The sequence below is a fragment of the Amblyraja radiata genome, chromosome 10, assembly GCF_010909765.2.
Source record: "Amblyraja radiata isolate CabotCenter1 chromosome 10, sAmbRad1.1.pri, whole genome shotgun sequence".
Lineage (NCBI taxonomy): Eukaryota > Metazoa > Chordata > Chondrichthyes > Rajiformes > Rajidae > Amblyraja > Amblyraja radiata.
In genome coordinates, this window is record NC_045965.1 from 15,595,018 (window position 1) to 15,616,286 (window position 21,269).

The following is a 21,269-nucleotide window of genomic DNA, read 5'->3' on the forward strand; positions in this document are numbered from 1 at the left end:
ATGGTTTGAAATATAGTAATTAAAAATGTTTTAATCTCTTAAAAATGTCAATGAAAGGTTTGTTTTAATAGCTATTTATTTTAATTTGGTGATAATCGGTTGCAGACTCTTAAGTCTGTCACTTGGGAGAGGATGATTTGACTAAATTTGTTAAATATGAAAAGCAGTTTGGTTTCACGTTAAGTGTGTGTGTATATCTAACCCGTGGTGAGGGAACAATGATCCTACACCTTTTCTTCACAGTTTAGGTTTAGATTTAGATGGTTTTGAAAATTTCATTTTTATCACCCGATGCATCTGTTTTCATTAACTTCTGAATCAATGGTAGTTTTAACGATTGAAAATATTTTGTGGTTTCATTTGTTTATAACAACTGGAAAAAATATGAAATTAGCTTGATTCCAATGGCAATATTTGATAGTTACTGTAGGTGGCAGACGTTTGCTAGAAGCATTTGTAGTGGTATAAAAGAACCATAAAATAGATGATAGATTCTTATTCCATTTTGTACAACAGTATCAAGCAGCCAACTAATTAAGCAGAAGTATAATTTGTTGACTGCTTAGTACATATTAAGATAACTTTTTTTGTCTTGATCATGAAAAAAATATTACTGGGAATATAATACAATACAATACAATACAATACGGTTTATTTGTCACATTGCACATAAGTGCAAGTGAAATGAATATGTCAGCAGCGGTACAATTATAAAGAACACACACAAAAACACAATAAAAATTTAACATAAACATCCACCACAGCATTCATCACTGTGGTGGAAGGCACACAATTTGGCCAGTCCTCCTCCATTTTCCCCCGTGGTCGGGACCTCAACCCTCCGCAGCCATTGCTGCGGGCGTCCAGATGGTAAAAGGACAAGGTACATGTCCAGGTACGTCCAGAGTCGGCTCTTCTCCACCGGAGACCGCGGCTTTAAGTTGGTGTAGGCCGCAGGCCAGCGGTCGAAGATTTAAAGTTTAAAGTTCCCGCCTCGCCGCAGCCAGAAGCACCGCAGACTGCAGGGCCGGCGGTCGAAGCCCCCCTCCAGGGGTGATGGTAAGTCGCCACCGCGCCCGCGGTAGAAGTTGGCCGCGGGCCGGCAGTGATGGCTTCTTCTTCCCCCGGGTCCCCCATGAGGGATCCCGGGCTGCAGAAGCCACGTCAGCTGGAGCTGTGCAGACCGCGGCTTCAGGCTGCCGGCTGCCGCGAGCCAGCGAAACGGAGCGCTCCCCTCCAGCGAGCCCCAGCGAGGGCTCATCCGCTCCACGCCGAGAGTCCACGCTGCGCCCGCCGCTGAAGCCCCGGGCGCGTCTCCAGGAAAGGCCGCCCGATCCTTGCTGTTAGGCCACGGGGGAGGCGACCTGGAAAAAGTCGCCTCTCCATGGAGGAGGCGGCCGAAACGGTTTTCTCCTCACCCCCCCACACCACCCCCCACACAAAACACACAAAGAACCATTAAAAACATACTTTAAAACGTACTAAAAAAAATTTAAAAAGTTGAAAAAACTAACGTGCTGCTGACAGGGCTGCCGCCATTGCAGCGCCCCCACCTAGACTTTTGAATCATGTTAGTAGAACAAGGACTATATGTGTAACCTATGTCAGCATGATCCATTGCATGATGCACCAGAAATGTTTGCATGCACTTTTTGTAATATGATTTCAACAACCTAACTACGGTAACTACACATTTACCAACTTAATATGTAATCGCAGGATGCAATTTCAAAAGTCACTTGCATTCATTTAAGATGATTACCCTAGTTGAACCCATGTTTTCACCCCTTAAAGGGAAGGTTCTTATGGTCACTAACCATTCCTGAAAGTCTACCAGAAAGTGTTGTTGGTAGTGAACTCCATTTGTGATCAGTATCATTGCGCGCATTTACAAAGCTGATCTCTCAACAATTGCTAGTAGACCCACTTGCTTAACACTCCCAGTCTCCTAAAGCCTCAAACATAGCTAATACCTGACATACATATACCCCACCACACCCTCAAATAGTTACCATTGCTGCAACATTTGTTAATTGACCCATTACAATACACTTCTTGCAGCATAGACACACTCCCAGATTTCAAATGTTGTAGGCATGTAACAAAGATATTGCGAGACACTTGTTAACACACTTGCCTCTTTCTTGGTGTGCAAGATGTCAGCCAATCATTTCCACCAAGGGTAGATTCTATTGGTACCATAATAGTCAGAGTATGAAACCAACTGGGAGAAATACAGGAAACTTTGCAAAGCCGTGTACAACACAGCAGTTCTGCAAAGTTAATATCCCTATTATTATGCCTACTTATGCAGTGTGGGTCAATTAGTGTGGCTGACCACTTAATCTATGATTTTTGGCTCAGACGGGTACAAATGTTCAATAATCTGGATTTTGCAAATGGGTCAGTGACCTCCTGATCAGCAGACCTCAGCCCTGGATTGGTAACATCTCCTCAATGACCATCGGCACAGTTTCTCTCAAGGCTACTTTCTTCGCCCCCCCCCCCCCCCGATGTGCTCTCTTTATACCCATGACTGTGCAGCTAAGCATAGCTCCAGTGCCATCTACAAATTCACCTTTGGCACCACTGTGATTGGTCGAATCACAGGCGGTGAAGAGCCAGTGTACAGGAGTGAGATAGAACACTGGCAAGTGGTGTCGCAACAGCAACCTCTTGTTCAAACTTAACATAACCAAGAAATTAATAGTTGACTTCACAGAGGTGAAGTTGGGAGATCATACACCAGTTTACATTAATGGATTGGCGGTGAAGAGAGTTAGCAATTTCATATTCCTGGATGTTAACATCTCGGACCCAGCATATAGATCGCGAAGAAGACAAGTCGTGTCTCACCGTGTAGGAAGGAACTGCAGATGTTGGTTTATACCGAAGATAGACACAAAATGCTGGAGTAATTCAGCAAGGCAGTATCTCTGGAGAGAAGGAATGAGTGAGGATGTTTCAGGTTGAGACCCTTCTTCAGATTGAGAGTCGGGAGAGGGAGACATAGAGATATGGAAGGGTAAGGTGAGAAAATGAGAGATTAAAGAGGACTAAGTTCAAAGAAAATGTAGGATGTATCATTGTTAGCTGAGGGGAAGGTGATAATGAGGCATACAATCGGTAACATTTAATCGGGAGGACAATAAAACTAGTCCGAGAACTAGGATGGGGGTGGGATGGAGAGAGAGAGGGAAAGCAAGGCTTACTTGAAGTTAGAAGTTAATATTCATACTGCTGGGTTGTAAATTGCCCAAGCGAACTGAGGTGATGTTCCTCCAATTTGCGTTGGGCACATGTAGGAGGTCGAGGTCAGATTGGGAGGGGAAGTTAGTGTTCAACGACCAGGAGATCACGTAAGCCTAGGTGGACTAAGTGGAACTGTCTCTATTTCTTAAAAGTTTAAAGAGATTAGAGAGTTTAAATACACCGTCAAACATCCGCAGAAGCACTAAAAAGTATCCTGTCTGATTTCATCATGACCTGGTACAGTAATTCTAATGTACACAGGAGGCTGCAGAGACCTCTAAAGCATCTACATGGGGAGCCACGTCAAGAAAGTGGTATCTATCATCAAAGATCTCTGCCATTTGGGCTATGGCCTCTTCTCACTGCTATCGTCGGGCAGCAAGTGCAGAAGCCTGAACAGAAGCTGAAGTTCAGGAACAGCAGGACCCCCATAGCTGTTAGGTTCTTGAACTGACCTGTACAACCCTAATCATGCCTCAGCAACGGAAAACAGCTGATCAATGCTTACACCACCATGGACTTGTTGTTATTATATTTTTGCACCAATGTCTTGTTTTTGCAGTCTTTATTCCCACTGTTAAACATAATCTATGTTTTTTGCATTGACTGAGTCTACATGCCTATGATTCTGTTGCAAGCAAGATTTTCATTGTTTGTGTACCTCACTATACTTGTGCATATTGTAGTGGCCATTTGGCTTAACTTGGTGTGTCATAAATTATGGCATTTGCCTTTAATTTTGTCTGCCTGTATTATGTGGGTGGGTTTTATTACGTAGTCGGAAGCGTGTTTGCTGCTGGGATTCTTGCGCAGAAGCTTGGAGTTTTTTAATTTAGTTCGGAGGAGGCATGGAGGGAGGCATATTTCGACCATGCGGAGCTTTCTAACATTGGTCAGAGCTACATGCTGAAGTTTGATTACGTGTAAGATTAAAAATGAACTTAAACAAGAAATTTGGATGAATATTTCACTGTTTTACTTCAACAATAAAGAAATATTTCACTGTTACTTCGACAATTAATCAAGCGACTGTGTTTTGAAGATTGATCTCGTGAAGAGTCTCGTGAAGAGCTCCCATGCATAAACGACGCTATCTCCTTATAGTGGCTGAAGGGAGAAATTCCTTGAACGATATAATAATCTGCCACTATACATATGACTTGACTTGGTTTACCCTTTTTCAATGAGAACTGCTGGAGTTTCAGGTTGGGAAACTCAGCAGACATTGGACCTGAATCAAGGTGACCAACACCCAGTGAATCAGTTGCTTGCTGTTCAGCTTGTTAATTTCTGCACATACTCACAAAAAAGTGAAGAGATCCAAAAACTAGTTGGAAGTCCGGTGCTGATGCATCTCTTCTCCAGGTCTGTGGCTGGACTCGTAGAAGTGCTGGGTGTATTTTACATCTAGCCCCTCAGCTTTATAGCAGAACTGGCCACTGTATGTGTGGCGACCCTATTCATCTGAATGAATTTGCTGACCCTGAGGAAGAAATTACTGAATTGTTTAACTTTTATTGAATTTTGTTTATTGATGCACAGTTTTCTGTTGAATTTATTCTTTGCTATTTTAGTCTATTTGAATAGTTTTTAAATGTCTGCTAGGAAATTTAAAGCAGTCATAATTCATTGAGTCCAGAAGGTCAAAGAATATGAGAAGGTTAGCCCTGCTGGAAGTGGTAAAGGATGGGTGGACACAATGTTTGTTTGATGAGCAATGAGCTGTGTCTAGCCAGTTAGCAGCAGTCACCAATTTATCCGGATGAATACTAACTGGCTTTGCGTGGGTATGTCATTCCTGGATGAAAGAATGAATACTTCAGATCAGCGCTTTTCAGAAATACCACAAAGACGTATCTCGCCCATGAATCCGGATCTAAACAAACACTGTTAAACTACGACCTAGGACTGTATCCTCCTAGACTTCCGACAACATCTTGACCAACTTGCTGCCTCCTGATACAAGTGACAAAATTCTGGCAAGCTGTCTTGCAGCCATCAGCAGAGATGGGATCCGGAATACTGTCATCCTAAGAGATAGCAACTGCTTTGTGATCCACAGAACCATTGTTGGTATGCTGGGGTGGCACCTCAATTATTCTAGAACTGTTTAGAAGACAATTTACTTGTATGTCATGATACTTTCAAAGCCCAGTTAGCATTTGTATACACTTAAAGCAAAGAAGTTGCTTTCTTGGAGAGCTGATCTAGTTTGTGGAGCGAGATGTGAATTTGACAAGCAAGCAGCTATTCAGAATATGTGCATTGGTTTATCTATACTACAACTGGCTAGGGTTTTCCAACCCAATGGTCTCCAAAAATACCTTGGGACTGCATGTTACTTTTGCTCAATCTCTGAACGGTTAAAAATGACCCATTGAGAACATGACAAATTATATTTATGCTGCAATCGGGAGAATCCATACAATCTGAAAAGAGGCTAACCTGATTGATAAAAATACATCTATTGATGCCCTTGAACACATAATCAGTAACCTGGGGTCATTAGGTGTTCCGGGTCTTTCAACATCAGACACCCTCACCCAGGCGACGCAGCCGCGGTTGATCGGACCACAACTTGTGTTCAGGTGGCATTCGCTCCTCCCCATGGACCTTCTCTCCTGATCCAGAGCCATCTCGAGGTCTTCTCCGCTGCCTCTGTGGTGTTCTTGATGGCTCTTTCCCTCGCCACTCCGTTGATGCCTAGTGCACTCAAGGCTTTGTAGAGCGATTGCCCAGCAAAACCTCTGCAGCCAACCTCAATGGGCATACACCTTGCCTTCCAGCCCTGCTTACGGCAGTCTATGACCAGCTCTTCATACTTGGTCATCTTCCTCTCGTGGGCCTCCTGCAGACGGTCCTCCCACGGCACTGTCAGTTCCAACAAGACAATGTTTTTGGTCGTCTCAGAGACTAGGAGGATATCTGGCCTCAGGGTGGTCGTGGCAATGTGCTGTGGGAACTTCAGCTGTTTCACCAGGTCTACGGAAAGCTGCCAGTCCTCCGCAGTGGCCAGGATTCCTGACTGATTCCTGGCTGCTGTGGTTCTTGGCAGCTGTACTCTGGCCTTCACGAAGGTCATCATCTGGGTGGTAGGGCTGTGCTCGTCTGCAGCTGCTGATTCCCATGCTGATAGCTTCTGCAATGGGTTTAAGAACCTGGTCGTGGCGCCAGGTGTACCGGCCCTGCCCAAGAGCCATTGGGCAGCAGCTCAGGATGTGTTCCAACGTCCCCTTGCCTGAGCATTGCGGGCAATCTGGAGATTCCGCTATGCCCCAGATGAAGAGGTTCGATGGGCTGGGCAGGACATCATACTCTGCCTGGACCAGGAACTTGATGCTTCCAGGAGCTCCCACAACGCGACTTCTCCAGCCCGTGTCGCGGGGTTGGAACGACCCGGACCGGGACCGTACATCACCTGGCGCGGCTTCATGGCCGTGGGACTCACCAACGCCCGTGGGGGCTCCAACCTTGTACTTTCAGACCGGGAGTGGGGCCGTAAATCGCCCCGCGCGGCCTAAAATAGCTGTGGGACTTATCATCACCCGCCTGGCGCTTGGACATCGGGAGAGAAATTGAGAGCAGGGGAGAGAAAAGACTTTGCCTTCCATCACAGTGGGTTCACTGTGATGGATGTTTGTGTGAATTTAATTGTGTATGTGTCTGTAGGACATTGTCTTTGTTTGTATGGCTGTGGAAACAAATTTTGTTTGAGTCTCACTGGGGCTCAAATGACAATAAATTTGTATTGTATTGTATATTGTATTGTATTGTATGCGCTGTGGTTCAGCCTGCCAGAGCTCAGTCCATGTGACTTTTCGGTCCATGGCCTGCTCCCACCTTGTCTAGGCTCCCTGCTGCCTCAATCCAACTGCTCTAGTACACCTCTCCTCCTCCACCACTTCCTCCTGGACCAGCCTGCGCCTCTCCCTCCCCTTGGCCTTGTCAAACTGGGGAGTTGGGAAGATTCCCAGGCCAGCTCTTCCCTGAGTCACTTTATTAGCTCGGTTTTTGCTCAGCATTTGCCTCTGGAAGTATATTATTTTGGAAAGGTTCATGATACGCAGAAATTTCAGTGAATTAACTCATTCATACGTTGTCTTTGATCATTAACTAATCTTGGATTTTATGGTGGAAACCTGTCTCTGTGTGATCCATAATTCCATATAATTCTTGCATGGCATTGCCAACATATGGATCTCCTTGTGGCATATTTGAAAAAATTGAAAAGGGAGGCATCATTTTTAATACCTTTCCTCCTCAGTTGTATTGCTGCCGGCTCTGTTCCCAATTCATCTTTATGATTACACTCTTGTGGGGATCACTTGAGGGGTCACTTAATTAAAAATATTCTAATTTTGAAAGAGGCATTTTTAAATGAATAATAATAATAATAAGCCAAGTTTTCTACAGCCCCTATCCCACTTGGGCGACCACCACCGCGAGTTCTGTCGCGGTGGAGATCGTCATGGGAAAATCGATACTGTTTTAGTCATAGGTCTAGTCGAAATCAGTCGTAGTAGTGATGCTAGTCGTAGGTACTCGAAGGCGGTCGAAGGTAGTTGAAGGCAATAGCTCCGGGGTGAAAAAAAGGTTGGTAGAAATAAAAATGTGATTTAAACAGCAGCACATGACCTCTGTCACTCCAGGGCATGTTCATTCATAGCTGGAGAGTTTTTTGGAGAGAAGACTTGTGTTTTATGGAGAGGAGACTTGTGTTTTAGAGATGGCACCAAAAAGGCAGCAGCGCAGGGGGAGGGCACAACCCTAAAAAAAAAAACTGCCATGCAGGTGTTGCCCACCCAAGAGGAGGAGTGGCAGGAGGTGATGCCACAGGAGGTGATAGTGAAGGAGGAGATAGCCCTTCATGAGAGACCCCTGGAGGTGGAGACCAGGGTGGTAGTATATCTCCCCACCACCACCACCGCATCCTTCACTGACTCATTTGAAGGCAGCAAAGCAGCCCTTTCTCCTGTGTCTGACACAGCATCAGAGGCAGATGCCCCAATGGTGGTGAGGGAGGGCTGAGGAAGGTTATGCCCTACACCTTCACCAGGCAGCAGGAGGGGGACCTTGAGGAATGGTTCCAGCAGAATGCCATCCTGTGCGATAAGGAAAATGAGGGGGACAGGGACAAGAATGCCATGCTTGCCATCCACTGCCCCACATGTGTGCTTAAAGTTCCATCTTTTGTCAAAGCCCAGTGCCACTCTCTTCCAGTCAATAGACAATAGACAAAACGTGCAGGAGTAGGCCATTCGGCCCTTCGAGCCAGCACCGACCGCCATTCAATGTGATCATGGCTGATCATCCTCAATCAGTACCCCGTTCCTGCCTTTCCCCCATATCCCCTGACTCCGCTATCTTTAAGAGCCCTATCCAGCTCTCTCTTGAAAGCACCCAGAGAACCTGCCTCCACCTGAGGCAGAGAATTCCACAGACTCACCACTCTCTGTGAGAAAAAGTGTTTCCTCGTCTCCGTTCTAAATGGCTTGCCCCTTATTCTTAAAATGTGGCCCCTGGTTCTGGACTCCCCCAACATTGGGAACATGTTTCCTGCCTCCAGCGTGTCCAAACCCTAAACAATCTTATATGTTTCAATAAGATAACCTCTCATCCTTCTAAACTCCAGAGTGTACAAGCCCAGCTGCTTCATTCTCTCAGCATATGACAGTCCCGCCATCCCGGGAATTAACCTTGTAAACCTACGCTGCACTCCCTCAATAGCAAGAATGTCCTTCCTCAAATTAGGGGACCCAAACTGCACACACGGTGTGGTCTCACTAGGGCTCTGTGCAACTGCAGAAGGACCTCTTTGCTCCTATACTCGACTCCTCTTGTTATAAAGGCCAACATGCTATTCGCTTTCTTCACTGCCTGCTGTACCTGCATGCTTACATTCATAGACTGATGATCAAGGACCCCCAGATCCCGCTGCACTTCCCCTTTTCCCAACTTGACGCCATTTAGATAGTAATATCTTCCTTCCTGTTTTTGCTACCAAAGTGGATAACCTCACATTTCTCCAGATTTAACGTCATCTGCCATGCATCCGCCCACTCACCCAACCTGTCCAAGTCACCCTGCATTCTCATAGCATCCTCCTCACAGTTCACACTGCCACCCAGCTTTGGGTCATCTGCAAATTTGCTAATGTTACTTTGAATCCCTTCATTCAAATCATTGATGTATATTGTAAATAGCTGCGGTCCCAGCACCGAGCCTTGCGGTACCCCACTAGTCATTGCCTGCAATTCTGAAAGGGACCCGTTAATCCCCACTCTTTGTTTCCTGTCTGCCAACCAATTTTCTATCCATGTCAGCACTCCACCCCCAACGCCATGTGCCCTAAATTTGCCCACTAATCTCCTATGTGGGACCTTATCAAATGCTTTCTGAAAGTCCAGGTACACTACATCCACTGGCTTTCCCTTGTTCATTTTCCTAGTTACATCTTCAAAAAATTCCAGATTAGTCAAGCATGATTTCCCCTTCGTAAATCCATGCTGACTCGGACCGATCCTGTTACTGCTATCCAAATGTGCGGCTATTTCATCTTTTATAATTGATTCCAGCAACTTCCCCACCACCGATGTCAGGCTAACTGGTCTATAATTCGCTGTTTTCTCTCACCCGCCTTTCTTAAAAAGTGGGATAACATTAGCTACCCACCAATCCACAGTAACTGATCCTGAGTCTTCAGAACATTGGAAAATTATCACCAATGCATCCACGATTTCTAGAGCCACTTCCTTAAGTACCCTGGGATGCAGACCATCAGGCCCTGGAGATTTAGCAGCCTTCAGTCCCATCAGTCTACCCAACGCCATTTCCTGCCTAATGTGGATTTCCTTCAGTTCGTCCGTCACCCCAGATCCTCTGGCCACTACTATATCAGGAAGATTGTTTGTGTCCTCCTTTGTGAAGACTTTGTGAAGTACCTGTTCAACTCATCTGCCATTTCCTTGTTCCCCATAATAAATTCACCAACATAGTCTTCAAGGGTCCAACTTTGGTCTTAACTAAATTTTTCTCTCTTCACATACCTAAAGAAGCTTTTACTAAGCTGCTTTATATTCTTGGCTAGCTTACCTTCGTACCTCATCTTTTGTCCCCGTTTTGTCTTTTTAGTTATCTTCTGTGGCTCTTTAAACATTACCCAATCCTCTTGCTTCCCGCTCATCTTTGCTACGTTGTACTTTTCTTTTAGTTTTATACTGACCGTCCCTTGTCAGCCACGGTCATCCCTTACTCCCCTTGGAATCTTTCTTCCTCCTAGGAATGAACTGATCCTGCACCTTCTGTATTATTCCTAGAAATGCCTGCAATTTTTGTTCCACTGTCATCCCTGCTAGTGTATCTTTCCAGTCAACTTTGGCCAGCTCCTCCCTCATGGCCCCATAGTCCACTTTATTCAACAGTCATCTGGTTTACTGGGACAGTCAATCACATCATCTCCATTCACCCATTGAGACCTCTTCCTGTGCTTCCTCTTCACCCTTGCTCTTCCCCTTCTGCCTTTCTTAAAAGGCTGCAGAAGCAAAAGGGCTACTGCAAACAGCAGTAGTTGTATTTTTATTAACATCCTCCAAACTTGCTTGCATGGTTCAGAATAATTTATAAAAAAACAACCTGGGAGGCATTTTTTAGTGAGAAAAAAATGCAGACATGATATCATTTTATCAGGTGATCATTTGAGCTGTAGGCACTCGTCACTGGTCGTTGTTGGTTTTCGGTGTGGTCCTCTGAGGTCGAAGTGGGTCGTGCTCATTCGCGGACCAATTTGCCAGAGACCATCCTCGAATAAAACTTCCATGGTCAAAGCCAGTCTTCAACATAGTCGAAGGAGGTCTTCTTCATAGTCGAGGGAGGTCTTCAACATAGTCATAGGAGGTCGTACATATAGTCGAGGAAGGTCGTAGGAGGTCGTAGGTCACCGCGACCTTGATTTTTTTTTAGGTACTTAAGGTCGCCAGAACTCGCAGTGGAGGTCTCCCAAGTGGGACAGTGCCCTTAACTAAAGAGTTTAGAATTTGTTTATACTTGTGAACTCATAGCATATAATGTGTATTGAATAGTATTGCATGTACTGTAATGTATGATTACTGTATTTAGAAATTAAATTTTACGGAGGCATTATATTTTGTCCTTTTAATATTTCTGTGAAAGAACAAAAGTTTGCTGGTTTGTTGTGAAGTTTATTTTAGAAGGTCTTTGCTTTGGTTGAGTTGAACTATGTTGATTAGTTCAGTAGAAGTACACCATGTACACACAAAAAGCTGGAGTAACATAGCGGATCAGACAGCATCTCTGGAGAAAAGGAATAGGTGACATTTCAGGTCGAGACCCTTCTTCCCTCGACCCGAAACGTCACAAATTCCTTTTCTCCAGAGATGTTGTCTGACCTGCCAAGTTATTCCAGCTTTTTGTGTCTATCTTCTATTTAAACCAGCATCTGCAGTTCCTTCCTACAGAAGTACAACATGTGATGTATGCTAAGGTCAAGGTGCATGCCACTTGCAGCTTTCTTGCTGTATGGAAAGTATTTATTTAAAAGCAGATATTTTGTATTGCTGATAACTTAAAAGAAAAGTTCAAGAAAATGAAACAGTGACATAATACATACTCAAACTTAATTCCAAATTTTGCTGAATCGCAGAAATAATGTTTGTTGCACTGTTGGATCCATTTTGTGAATGCAAACAGTGGCCTTTTATAAAAATTAAATACCGTGTCAATGTTGAGAGCATATATTAAAAGCAAGTGGAGTAAAAAACTGTCAAAGTCGTGTAAAAGTTATGCAAAATTATTCTGGAATGTTTTAGTCTATTTTATAAAAAGATGAAATTACTCTCATGACATTGTTCTACTCATTTGGATATATATTGTACCTCCTACATTGATTTCTTTATCTGAGCAGGTGGATTAAGGGAAGAAAACAATGATGACCGTGTGTTGCAGTGTTGCCTGCAATACCAGCAGTTGTACCCTTACGCCCACGTAGTTCTTTGCAGGTAAGACAAGCACAATAAATCTAACAAAGTATTTCTGACAAAGGTGATAGTTTGGCGATGGTGAAAAAATAGTGCAGGTTATTTGATTTTGATGTACCATCGCTCTATGTGCACCCTACTTCCTGAATGAATGTAGATTGTGTTTGCCTTTCTCGTGAAAGTTTTTTCTACCCTTTGAATGAGCCAATATTGACCAGAATTTTCAACTCACAGTAAACAGAAATATACATTTAGTGTTATTAAAGATCAACATTTCGAAACACAAAATCTAACATTTTGTAGGACTAGTGTAGAGTGGTTAAGAAAGGTTACACGGTAATTTTTTTAATGAGCTGAGTTATGGAATATGAAAATAGAAAAGTAGATTTATTTTCGAACTGTATAAAATACTACATGGACCACAGCAAGAGTAAATGCAATTCATCTCTTATGGCCTGTTTAATTTGTCCATTCCCAAAGGAATTTACTTATTTGACGACTTTGAGTGGCCATTTGTTAAATTTGTTGATTTTTTACTTGCATAGTTGAGCGTATATTGTCTTTGCAAATAACTGCTTTGGAGATGGTTTATCTTTTTCGAGTTCTTGCTTATGAAATACACATATTTTAGATTATTGCAACTTGTTTATAATATTGAAGATTTATTTGCTCAGCTTTGCATTTACTTCCAAGACTGATCATCTGTTGGAATTCAATTTAAAATAATATGTAATGATATGTCTGTGTGGAAATTTTGTTAGCTATGAATCAATTGGTCTCCATTGAACCAGATTATAGATATGTCACATTCTGGAGAAGAGCACTTTATATAACGTAGGACTTGAAATGCTGAGAAAAAGCTCTGCAATTGGAGGTATATTCTTTGGAATGAGGCAATAAACCACTGCCTCATATGTTTTCACAGTTGGAAACAATTCGAGCCTTTCCAGCTGGAAATGTGTGGACAAATTGACTACAATGTTTGCAATATTACAGCAGTAATTATATTAAAAATAACACAATGTTGCCTCTAAGAAATGGCCTATGTTTCCTCAGTATTCTGATAGAAATTAGTAAGTATTATACCAATGCATATCTCTATTTCTAATGAGTGAATTTCTCTCATGCAGTGATGATAAAAACCTTTGCTGTAAAGCCCTGGTAAGCCATGTCAAGGCTGTGAGAAAAGAAGATCTCTTGACTGAATTGAATGACTTGAAACCTATCAGAGATGTCACGAGCACTCAAGATCTTAATATCTTCAATCAACCTCAATCAGGCTAGTTAGTGTATTATATTGCACCTAACACATATGGGTATTCTGATAAATAGATAATGAAAACAGAAGCGTCTCTTTCGTACAGCCCTTGTGGGTTTCTTCCATAAATCGTAACTTGTGCAAAATTTCACCCTTGCTACCTGCTCTCAGTACGTTCTAGTTGCCCATGATTCCAATTATGTTTTAACTTCATTGGCTTACTAAATCCTAATAGCTATGTATGTTTTCATCTGGGCATGTCCACATGACTGCCATTTTTCTCTTTTACTATTACTCCATCTTTAGTCTTTTGTTCTTCTCACTTTGGTTTTCTAACACCCCCTTCCTTTTTTTCATCATGACTAAAGTGTCAACTCTATCACATTTATGCTTTCAAACCTCCTATGTCCAACTTTAAATACTTTCTCTAAACCTAATTTTTAATTATAATTGTTCTATCGGTCATCCTCCCTTACATTTTGATATTCATTCGGCCATTGTTATTCCTCTGGAAAGCACCTTGGGACAAAATATAACAGATGCTGAAAATTCAGAAGTTGGATATGACAGATAATTTTTTGAATGCACAGCATTTGTAAGGGTAGGAAATTAACATTAAGATTTGGATCCTTGATCAGGAGAAATCCAAGAATGGTGCCCAGACCTAATGAAAAATCTTACTTGAAATATTAACTTTTTGGTTGTGGATCCTGAAGTAGCTGCTATAGATTTAAAGCACATACTGTTTTAATTTCCTTAGTAACGCTTGTGTTCTCCAACAGTTATCACATGGTCTAAAAATGTATTTGGCTTTCCAAATACAAACTGAATCATAATGAAATTGAAAGATCTAAAGTATTCTTGCTGTTCTCAGTGTATGGAGTATCTTGTGCTAATCAAATAAAACTTCAGCAGGCCGTGTAGATGCCCTTACATTTTCACTCCTGAGGAAATCATAATAATCATAATCATAATTGTAATTTATTAGCCAAGTATGTTTTGCAACATAAGAGGAATTTGGGTTGTCATACAGTTATACCAAAAAAATTAAGACACATAACTACATAAAAAATTGACATAAACAGCCACCACAGCGGCTCCTCCCCATCTCCCACTGTGATGGCAATAAAGTCTTATCTTCTTTCCTCCTTATCTCCCATGGTCGGGGGAGTCGAACCATCTGCAGTCGGGCCGTTCGAAGCTCCCGAAGTCGGTCTCTAACAAGGGAACGCGAGCTCCATGTAGTTAATGTACGCAGGCTCCCGCGGTTGGAGCTCTGAGGTCGATCCCTGGCAAAGGGACCGGCAGGTCATGATGTTAAGTCCGCAGGCCCCCGTGTATGGAGCTCAGAGGTCCAAGCAAGAAGCTGCCAACTCCATGATGTTAGGCCGCAGAGCAGATGGAGATACGACATGGAAAAGGTCACATCTCCGTCGAGGAAAGAGATTTAAAAAAAAGTTTCCCCCACCACCCCCCACATAATACAAAACTAAAGATTAACTAAAGCACACATTTTACAACAAACTAAAATAACAAAGAAGGAAAAAGATGAGACAGACTGTTGGCGAGGCAGCCATCGTACGGCGCCCCCATACTAAGCTTTCAGATGGATATAAACTAATTGTAACTATGTAGCTCTCTTCCTTGAGTACTGTTATGATGTGGATGACTCGTAGCTAAATATGTTACAACGGCAAGTTTGTCTGTAACTATTTTGATCAAATGTTACTAATGTTCATTCTTTATTCATTTACAAATGTGAAATCCTTATTGCTTGATTCTATGTTCCAAAGGTATTTAATATCCCTGGTAGTCAAGGAAGAAAACTGCAACCCAAGTTACCCAATACAAAATATTTAATGGAACGGAACAAGAACATTTAAGAATGGCAGTGCAAATGGTGTGCTACAATGGCAGCATTGAGAATTTCTGGAGACTGTTGCAATTTCGGACAATCTTATTTGTAGTGGGTGTTTGCATCTTGAAAAGCTTTACCTCTGAACTGATGATCTGGAATCGGAAAGTCTTACACGGAAAAATGTCAGGGAAGAGGAAAGTTTTAAACTGGATGCAGATATAGTTACTTCCATTGAGATGAGCAACAACAATGGTATGTGTCTGGTTAACAGTCAGGGATTTGGGAAATGACAAATAAAATAAAAAGGGGACTACTGAGGCATTGCCATCTCTTGCCCTTGTTCAACAAATATGTGCAGTAAGTGGGGGGGAAAGGGTACAGGATGGATTAGCAAGCGGACCATGGCACTGCGATACGAAAAGCCGTGCAAAGTGCGAGTGATGTGTTAGGGAATATACTTGTAGTTAAGGACATTAAAATCAGGGTGATAGTTACTCTTCCCAGCAGCTGACATGGTTGGATCAATGGAAACCTTTGATTATGTTCTATGATGGGTGCTAGGTTAGAAATGTCTCCTTGACACTGAAGAAGAACTTGGAATTGGAATAGAAGAGTCCAGTTATTGTGGTCCATGTAGAAACCAATGGCATAGGTAGAGCTAGAAATGAAGCTGTGCTGAGAAGGTTTGAGGAGATGGAGTTTAGGGTCAAGCAAGACCCTCAAAGTTGAATAATTTAAATGTGTGACAGTGGTGTGGGAGGCAGATTTGTGCCATTCTTGAGGAGGAGAGAACTTGTTTGGGAATGGCTCCATTTGGGCTCGAACCAGTGCCTGAGGAAGTCAAAACTGGATCAATTGACCGGGCTTAAATCAACAATGATACATGAAAGAGTTAATTTAAAATACATGAAAGAGTTAATTAAAAAAGTTGCAAGAAAAATATTAAACCCTGGAGGATAAGAGGAAATTGGAAGTGGCTTCCCGATTCCACGTTTAACTGCATTTGCGGAGACTGTTCTATTTACACTAAGCACTTGTGTTCTCGTCATTATGTCTGACACACAATTCATAATTGTATTTACTTAGCAAGATACAGCGAGTACAAGTATAACTTGAGCAGTTTCCTGATTTTAAATTACAATAATTTGCCGCCTAATATTTATAATGTCTGAACCCAGTGCTTGTTGACAATTTAACTAACTGTTAATACATTGAATAATGTATGCTTGTTTACGTAGTGAAATAGATTATTGTGATTTATTTGGGGGAAAACCTAAACCACAGCTACATTCAATATTAATGGTATTCATTTTATAAATATGAGATATTTAGTACTCTCTTGATTTGGAATTTCTGTTATTTGATAAATGAGGTGATATTGAGTGAACTGTCTTGCAGGGAAAACATAAAAATTAACAAGCAAAAACACAATGCTGGAGGAACAGCAGGTCAGGCAGTATTTGTGGAGGAAATGGACAGACAATGTTTTGGGTCGGGACACTTCTTCAGACTGCCCATTCCCTCCACAGATGCTGCCTGACCTGCTAAGCTCCTCAACTTCTTTGTATTTTGCTCAAGATTCCAGCATCTGCAATTCCTGTGTGTCCAGAATAATTGAAGAACTTGGCGTGTGTCCACTTGTCCCTCTTCATCTGTACCTATTTCTCGCACCCTCCTGTACTAAGCTGGTTTCCTCTTAAAACCACCTTTATATTTGGCTTATATATTCTGAAATAGCAAGTTCCAGGTTCTAACTGCTCTCTATGAATAAAGCAGTTTTTTCTAAATTCCCTTTTGCAATTATCAGTGATCTTTCTTATTTATTTCCACCAGTTATGAAATCATCACCTGATCAATGCATAGACACAGAGTATGCTTCCACAGAATGCCACATTCACATAATATGAAGCTCAAGATTGTAATCGGGAGAAGAGATACTGTTCTTGAAGTTAACTCACTAAGTAGAAATAGAGGGATGGCAGTTCACCTCACAACTGTGAAATTCATTTGGTGTGGAACAAGAGAACTCCAGGATGCCTTCTGTGAACTTGACATCACATGTGCCTGAATTAATTCAAGCTGAATGAATTTAAATTCTGAGTTTGGAGCTTGACCAATCCCAGGTTTCATTACAGTCCATTTATGACATTAAGTATTTTGTTGATGACATGTTTTTGGAGGTGCTCCTGCCCCTATCCTGTTTGCATGGAATTTGCACATTCTTTCTGTGACTGGGTTTTCCCTGTGTCCTCTTGTTTCTGCTCACAATCAAAGATTTGCTGATTAATTGGCCACTGTAAATTATCCCGAGTGTAGGTGATTGGTAGGCCTTCATAGCGTTATGTTAATTGTAATTCATATGATGGAGAATTGGTTGCAGGAAAAAAGTGGAGGAATAAAATTGACGGAATTGATCTGAGATTTAGTAGAGCCTCCAAGGGCAGAACAGTGGCCTCATTCATGTAGCAGTACAATAAAAATACTTTCAAATGGTAAACTGCGGAGCAGTGCCCACATTCCATAAAATAAATTGTTTATTCTTCTCCACCAATCTGAGCTTGCAGACTTTGGCATATGAAGGGGAAAATTTGGATTATACCAATAGATCCTCAGGAGATAGCATTTACACATTTTACAGTTGCTGAAAATCATGGCTCAAATTCTGCAGCTATTAATTGATTACTGCCTCTCATCTATCACTACATTTCTGAAATGGATTGCCGAACAGCTAAATAACAAGATGAACAGAGTGGCATTTTCCCCCATTTCTAATGACAATATGAAGAATGGAATAATTGATCCTGGAAGGAAGGGAATTTAATTGCAGAACGGTACCATGAGTGAACTGATGATAAGGCAAAATGGGAGGGAATTTTGGTAATGTAAAATCCAAATGTCCCTTTCCATATATTAGAAGGGAAAATAGTTTATTAAATATAAAGCTGTGTAAATTAAACAAACATTATTTTAAATGTAAATACTCAAAAGTATTCTAGAAGTACATATCTCTGAGATGCCTAGGAAACTAAAATTTTACTTTCAGTTTCCTGTTTTAAAGGTTTGAATTTTGCCCTTTAGGCTTTCATTTATTATTTTCCCTGGGTAAAGTGAATAAACTTTAGGCATATTCACATGAGAAAATACAGCTTGACTACAATTTAATTCTCCTAATACTCTCCACCCTTTACTTTGGCTCTGCGCATACTTCCTTTCCTGTCACTCCCCCCCCTTCGGAACACCCACACACATTTCCATGAATACTTTTTAATGCAGTATTGTGGCTAAAATAAAAAGGTGGTTTTGAAGTCCGGAACAGACTTGGAAAGTCACTAGCCAATCTAACTTGAATTTGAGAAAGGCTATTTGTGTTTTGAAGCCTGCATTGTTTTGTGATATCAACAATACAATACAATACAATTTATTGTCATTTAATCCTCAGTGAGACTCAAACGAAATTCTGTTTCCACAGCCATACAAACAAAGACAATTCCTAGACATAGACACAATTTAATTCACACAAACATCCATCACAGTGGACCCACTGTGATGGAAGGCAAAGTCTTTTCTCTCCCCTGTTCTCCATGTCTCTCCCGATATCCAAGCCCCAGGCGGGCGATGATAAATCCCACGGCCATTTTAGGCCGTGCCGGGCGATTTACGGCCCCGCTCCCGGTCTAAAAGTCACAAAGTTGGAGCCCCCGGCGGGCGCTGGAATGTCCCACGGCCATGAAGCCGCGCCGGGCGATGTACGTCCCCGCTCCAGGTCGTTCCAACCCCGCGACACGGGCTGGAGAAGTCGCGTTGCGGGAGCTCCGGGAAGCGGTCTCTCTCTCCCCCCGGACCCGCGAGCTCCCGATGACCCAGTCCACCGGACCTGCGGCTGCGTTGCTGGAGCCTCCGAGCCCCAGGAGTCGAGTCGCAGCAGCGAGTCACCACCGCTCCCCACGCTCCGAGGCCGGCCAGCCCCACGATGGTGAGTAGTCCACAGCTCCGCAGCTCCGCAGTCTCCCGAGCCCCCGGGTCGTTCAGGTTGGAGGCCGCTCCACGGTGCTAGGCCCCAACGACAACGGAGACCCGACAGGGAAAAGGTCGGGTCTCCCGGACAACGAAGAGATTTTAAACGGTTTCCCCCCCCCCCCGCCCCCCACATATACACATTTAAAACTAGTATTAAAAAAAAAAACACCGACACTACATTTAACTAGACAAAAAATAAAAAAAGACAGACAGGCTGTAGGGGCCGCTGCAACGGGTGAGTCGCGCCGCCAAACGGCACAATACATGAAAATTAACGGCACAATACATGAAAATGAATATTTGAACTTTGATTCTGTTTAATTGCAAGCATATTTAATTCTACTGAGGACAATCATCCTATTTGAAACTATTTGAATCTTCACCATTTTGTACCTATTCTTAGCAATTGGGGGTCAGAAAGAAATTACAATTTCAATAAGTAGGAATAAACATGAAAACTGTATAATTTAGAAGTCTGCTGTGTTTTTCAGAATGTTCTTTTTCCCCTGTTCATGTTTTATCATCAGGTATGCTTGTGCTGAATCTTAAGTGAGAACATATGCAGAATTAAAGCACATTTCATATTGTGGGTGTAATTTCTTATTCTATTCCCCATGTGGTAGGCCTTTTTCCAAATTTGGAACAGTGATTCAATGTGGCTGGTGGCAGCAGCTTCCAATTTTTCCACCTTGTTCAGAAGCTGTGTACTCAAGTGAAATAATATATCAAGAGCGTGCTATTCTGTCCATCCTGTACAATAACATTACTAGTTTACTGTTGAAAGGGATTATTCAGTCTTGCAAAGGAATTGCAAGCAAATGGCCATCAAGAAATGGGCATAGTTTCAGAATGAAGGGTCCTCCAAAGGCGAAGAGGAGTTTCCTTCTCTGCAGCTCGGGAGTCTTTGGAATTCTGTACTTTATGAAGTTGTAGAGAATAAATCAATGAATATATCCAAGGCTGCGATATACAGAATTTGTTGGAATGGGTATGAAAGTGGAACCTGGGGACAATCCGATCATCCGTGATATTTTTGAATGCCTAAGGCTTGAGGAGCCACATGGTCTCATTCAACTCTTATGTTTCAATTACAATAACATTTCTCACAATCTTTCTTGCTTTCTACCTAATCATGTAAAATAAAGACCTTTTGATGTGATTAGTTGCTTTAAAATATTAAAGACCTTTTGATGTGATTAGTTGCTTTAAAATATTATGACTTACTGTTTAGTAATCATGACCACCATGTTCACTAAGTGATTTTGTACATGTTTCATTATGTTTTAAAGGCTAACTTCTTATTTAAAAAAGGGGCTGTGTATGTATAAGCTGTTATTAGTATTAATCACATTGCTAACTGTTTCACTAAATGTGTTATTGTTGTTCTATTTTGTAGTGATTGATGTAAAAAATCAAAATGGAACTGGTAATCAGCTCTTGTCAGCACAACTGTCAGTTTTGGATGTTACTGGCATTATCTCTCAGCTGGAGAAGTTGCTAGGTTGTGCTCTGTCAACTATTCTGGAAACAGAGATGAGAAAAGTATATGATGACCTCTGGACAGAGGTAAAATAGATTTATCAACTGGCTTGTCTAGACTTTTTCTCTGCATTCCTAAAAATTACAGATTAACAAACAAACAATATCATTTTTACGTTCCTATGTAAACCTAGCTGGTTCATGTACCATCAGAAATATTTTCTATCATTTGTCAAAAATATCAGTTTTATTTTCTATTGCTGAATTATTGAAGTGGTTAATATGGAAACTGTAAAGTGTGTTTAAATCGGGTAAAAGTAATTGCACGGAGTCACAAGAGACTGCTAATTGCACCATATATTTCTGCCCAGAATGGTTGGGAGGAGAAATCAAAGGGCAGTTTAAAAAATAA

General features: G+C 42.0%; 1 protein-coding gene across 2 annotated transcripts in view; it reads left to right on the forward strand.

The window, feature by feature from the left end:
- swt1 (SWT1 RNA endoribonuclease homolog) overlaps positions 1 to 21,269 on the forward strand; it is a 101,355-nt gene that overhangs the window by 41,063 nt on the left and 39,023 nt on the right. For both annotated transcript variants that reach the window (XM_033028166.1, XM_033028167.1), the window contains exons 10-12: positions 12,173 to 12,266; positions 13,376 to 13,524; positions 20,775 to 20,944. In XM_033028166.1, coding sequence (XP_032884057.1) covers positions 12,173 to 12,266; positions 13,376 to 13,524; positions 20,775 to 20,944 — 413 coding nt within the window. The remainder of the gene's footprint in view (positions 1 to 12,172; positions 12,267 to 13,375; positions 13,525 to 20,774; positions 20,945 to 21,269) is intronic.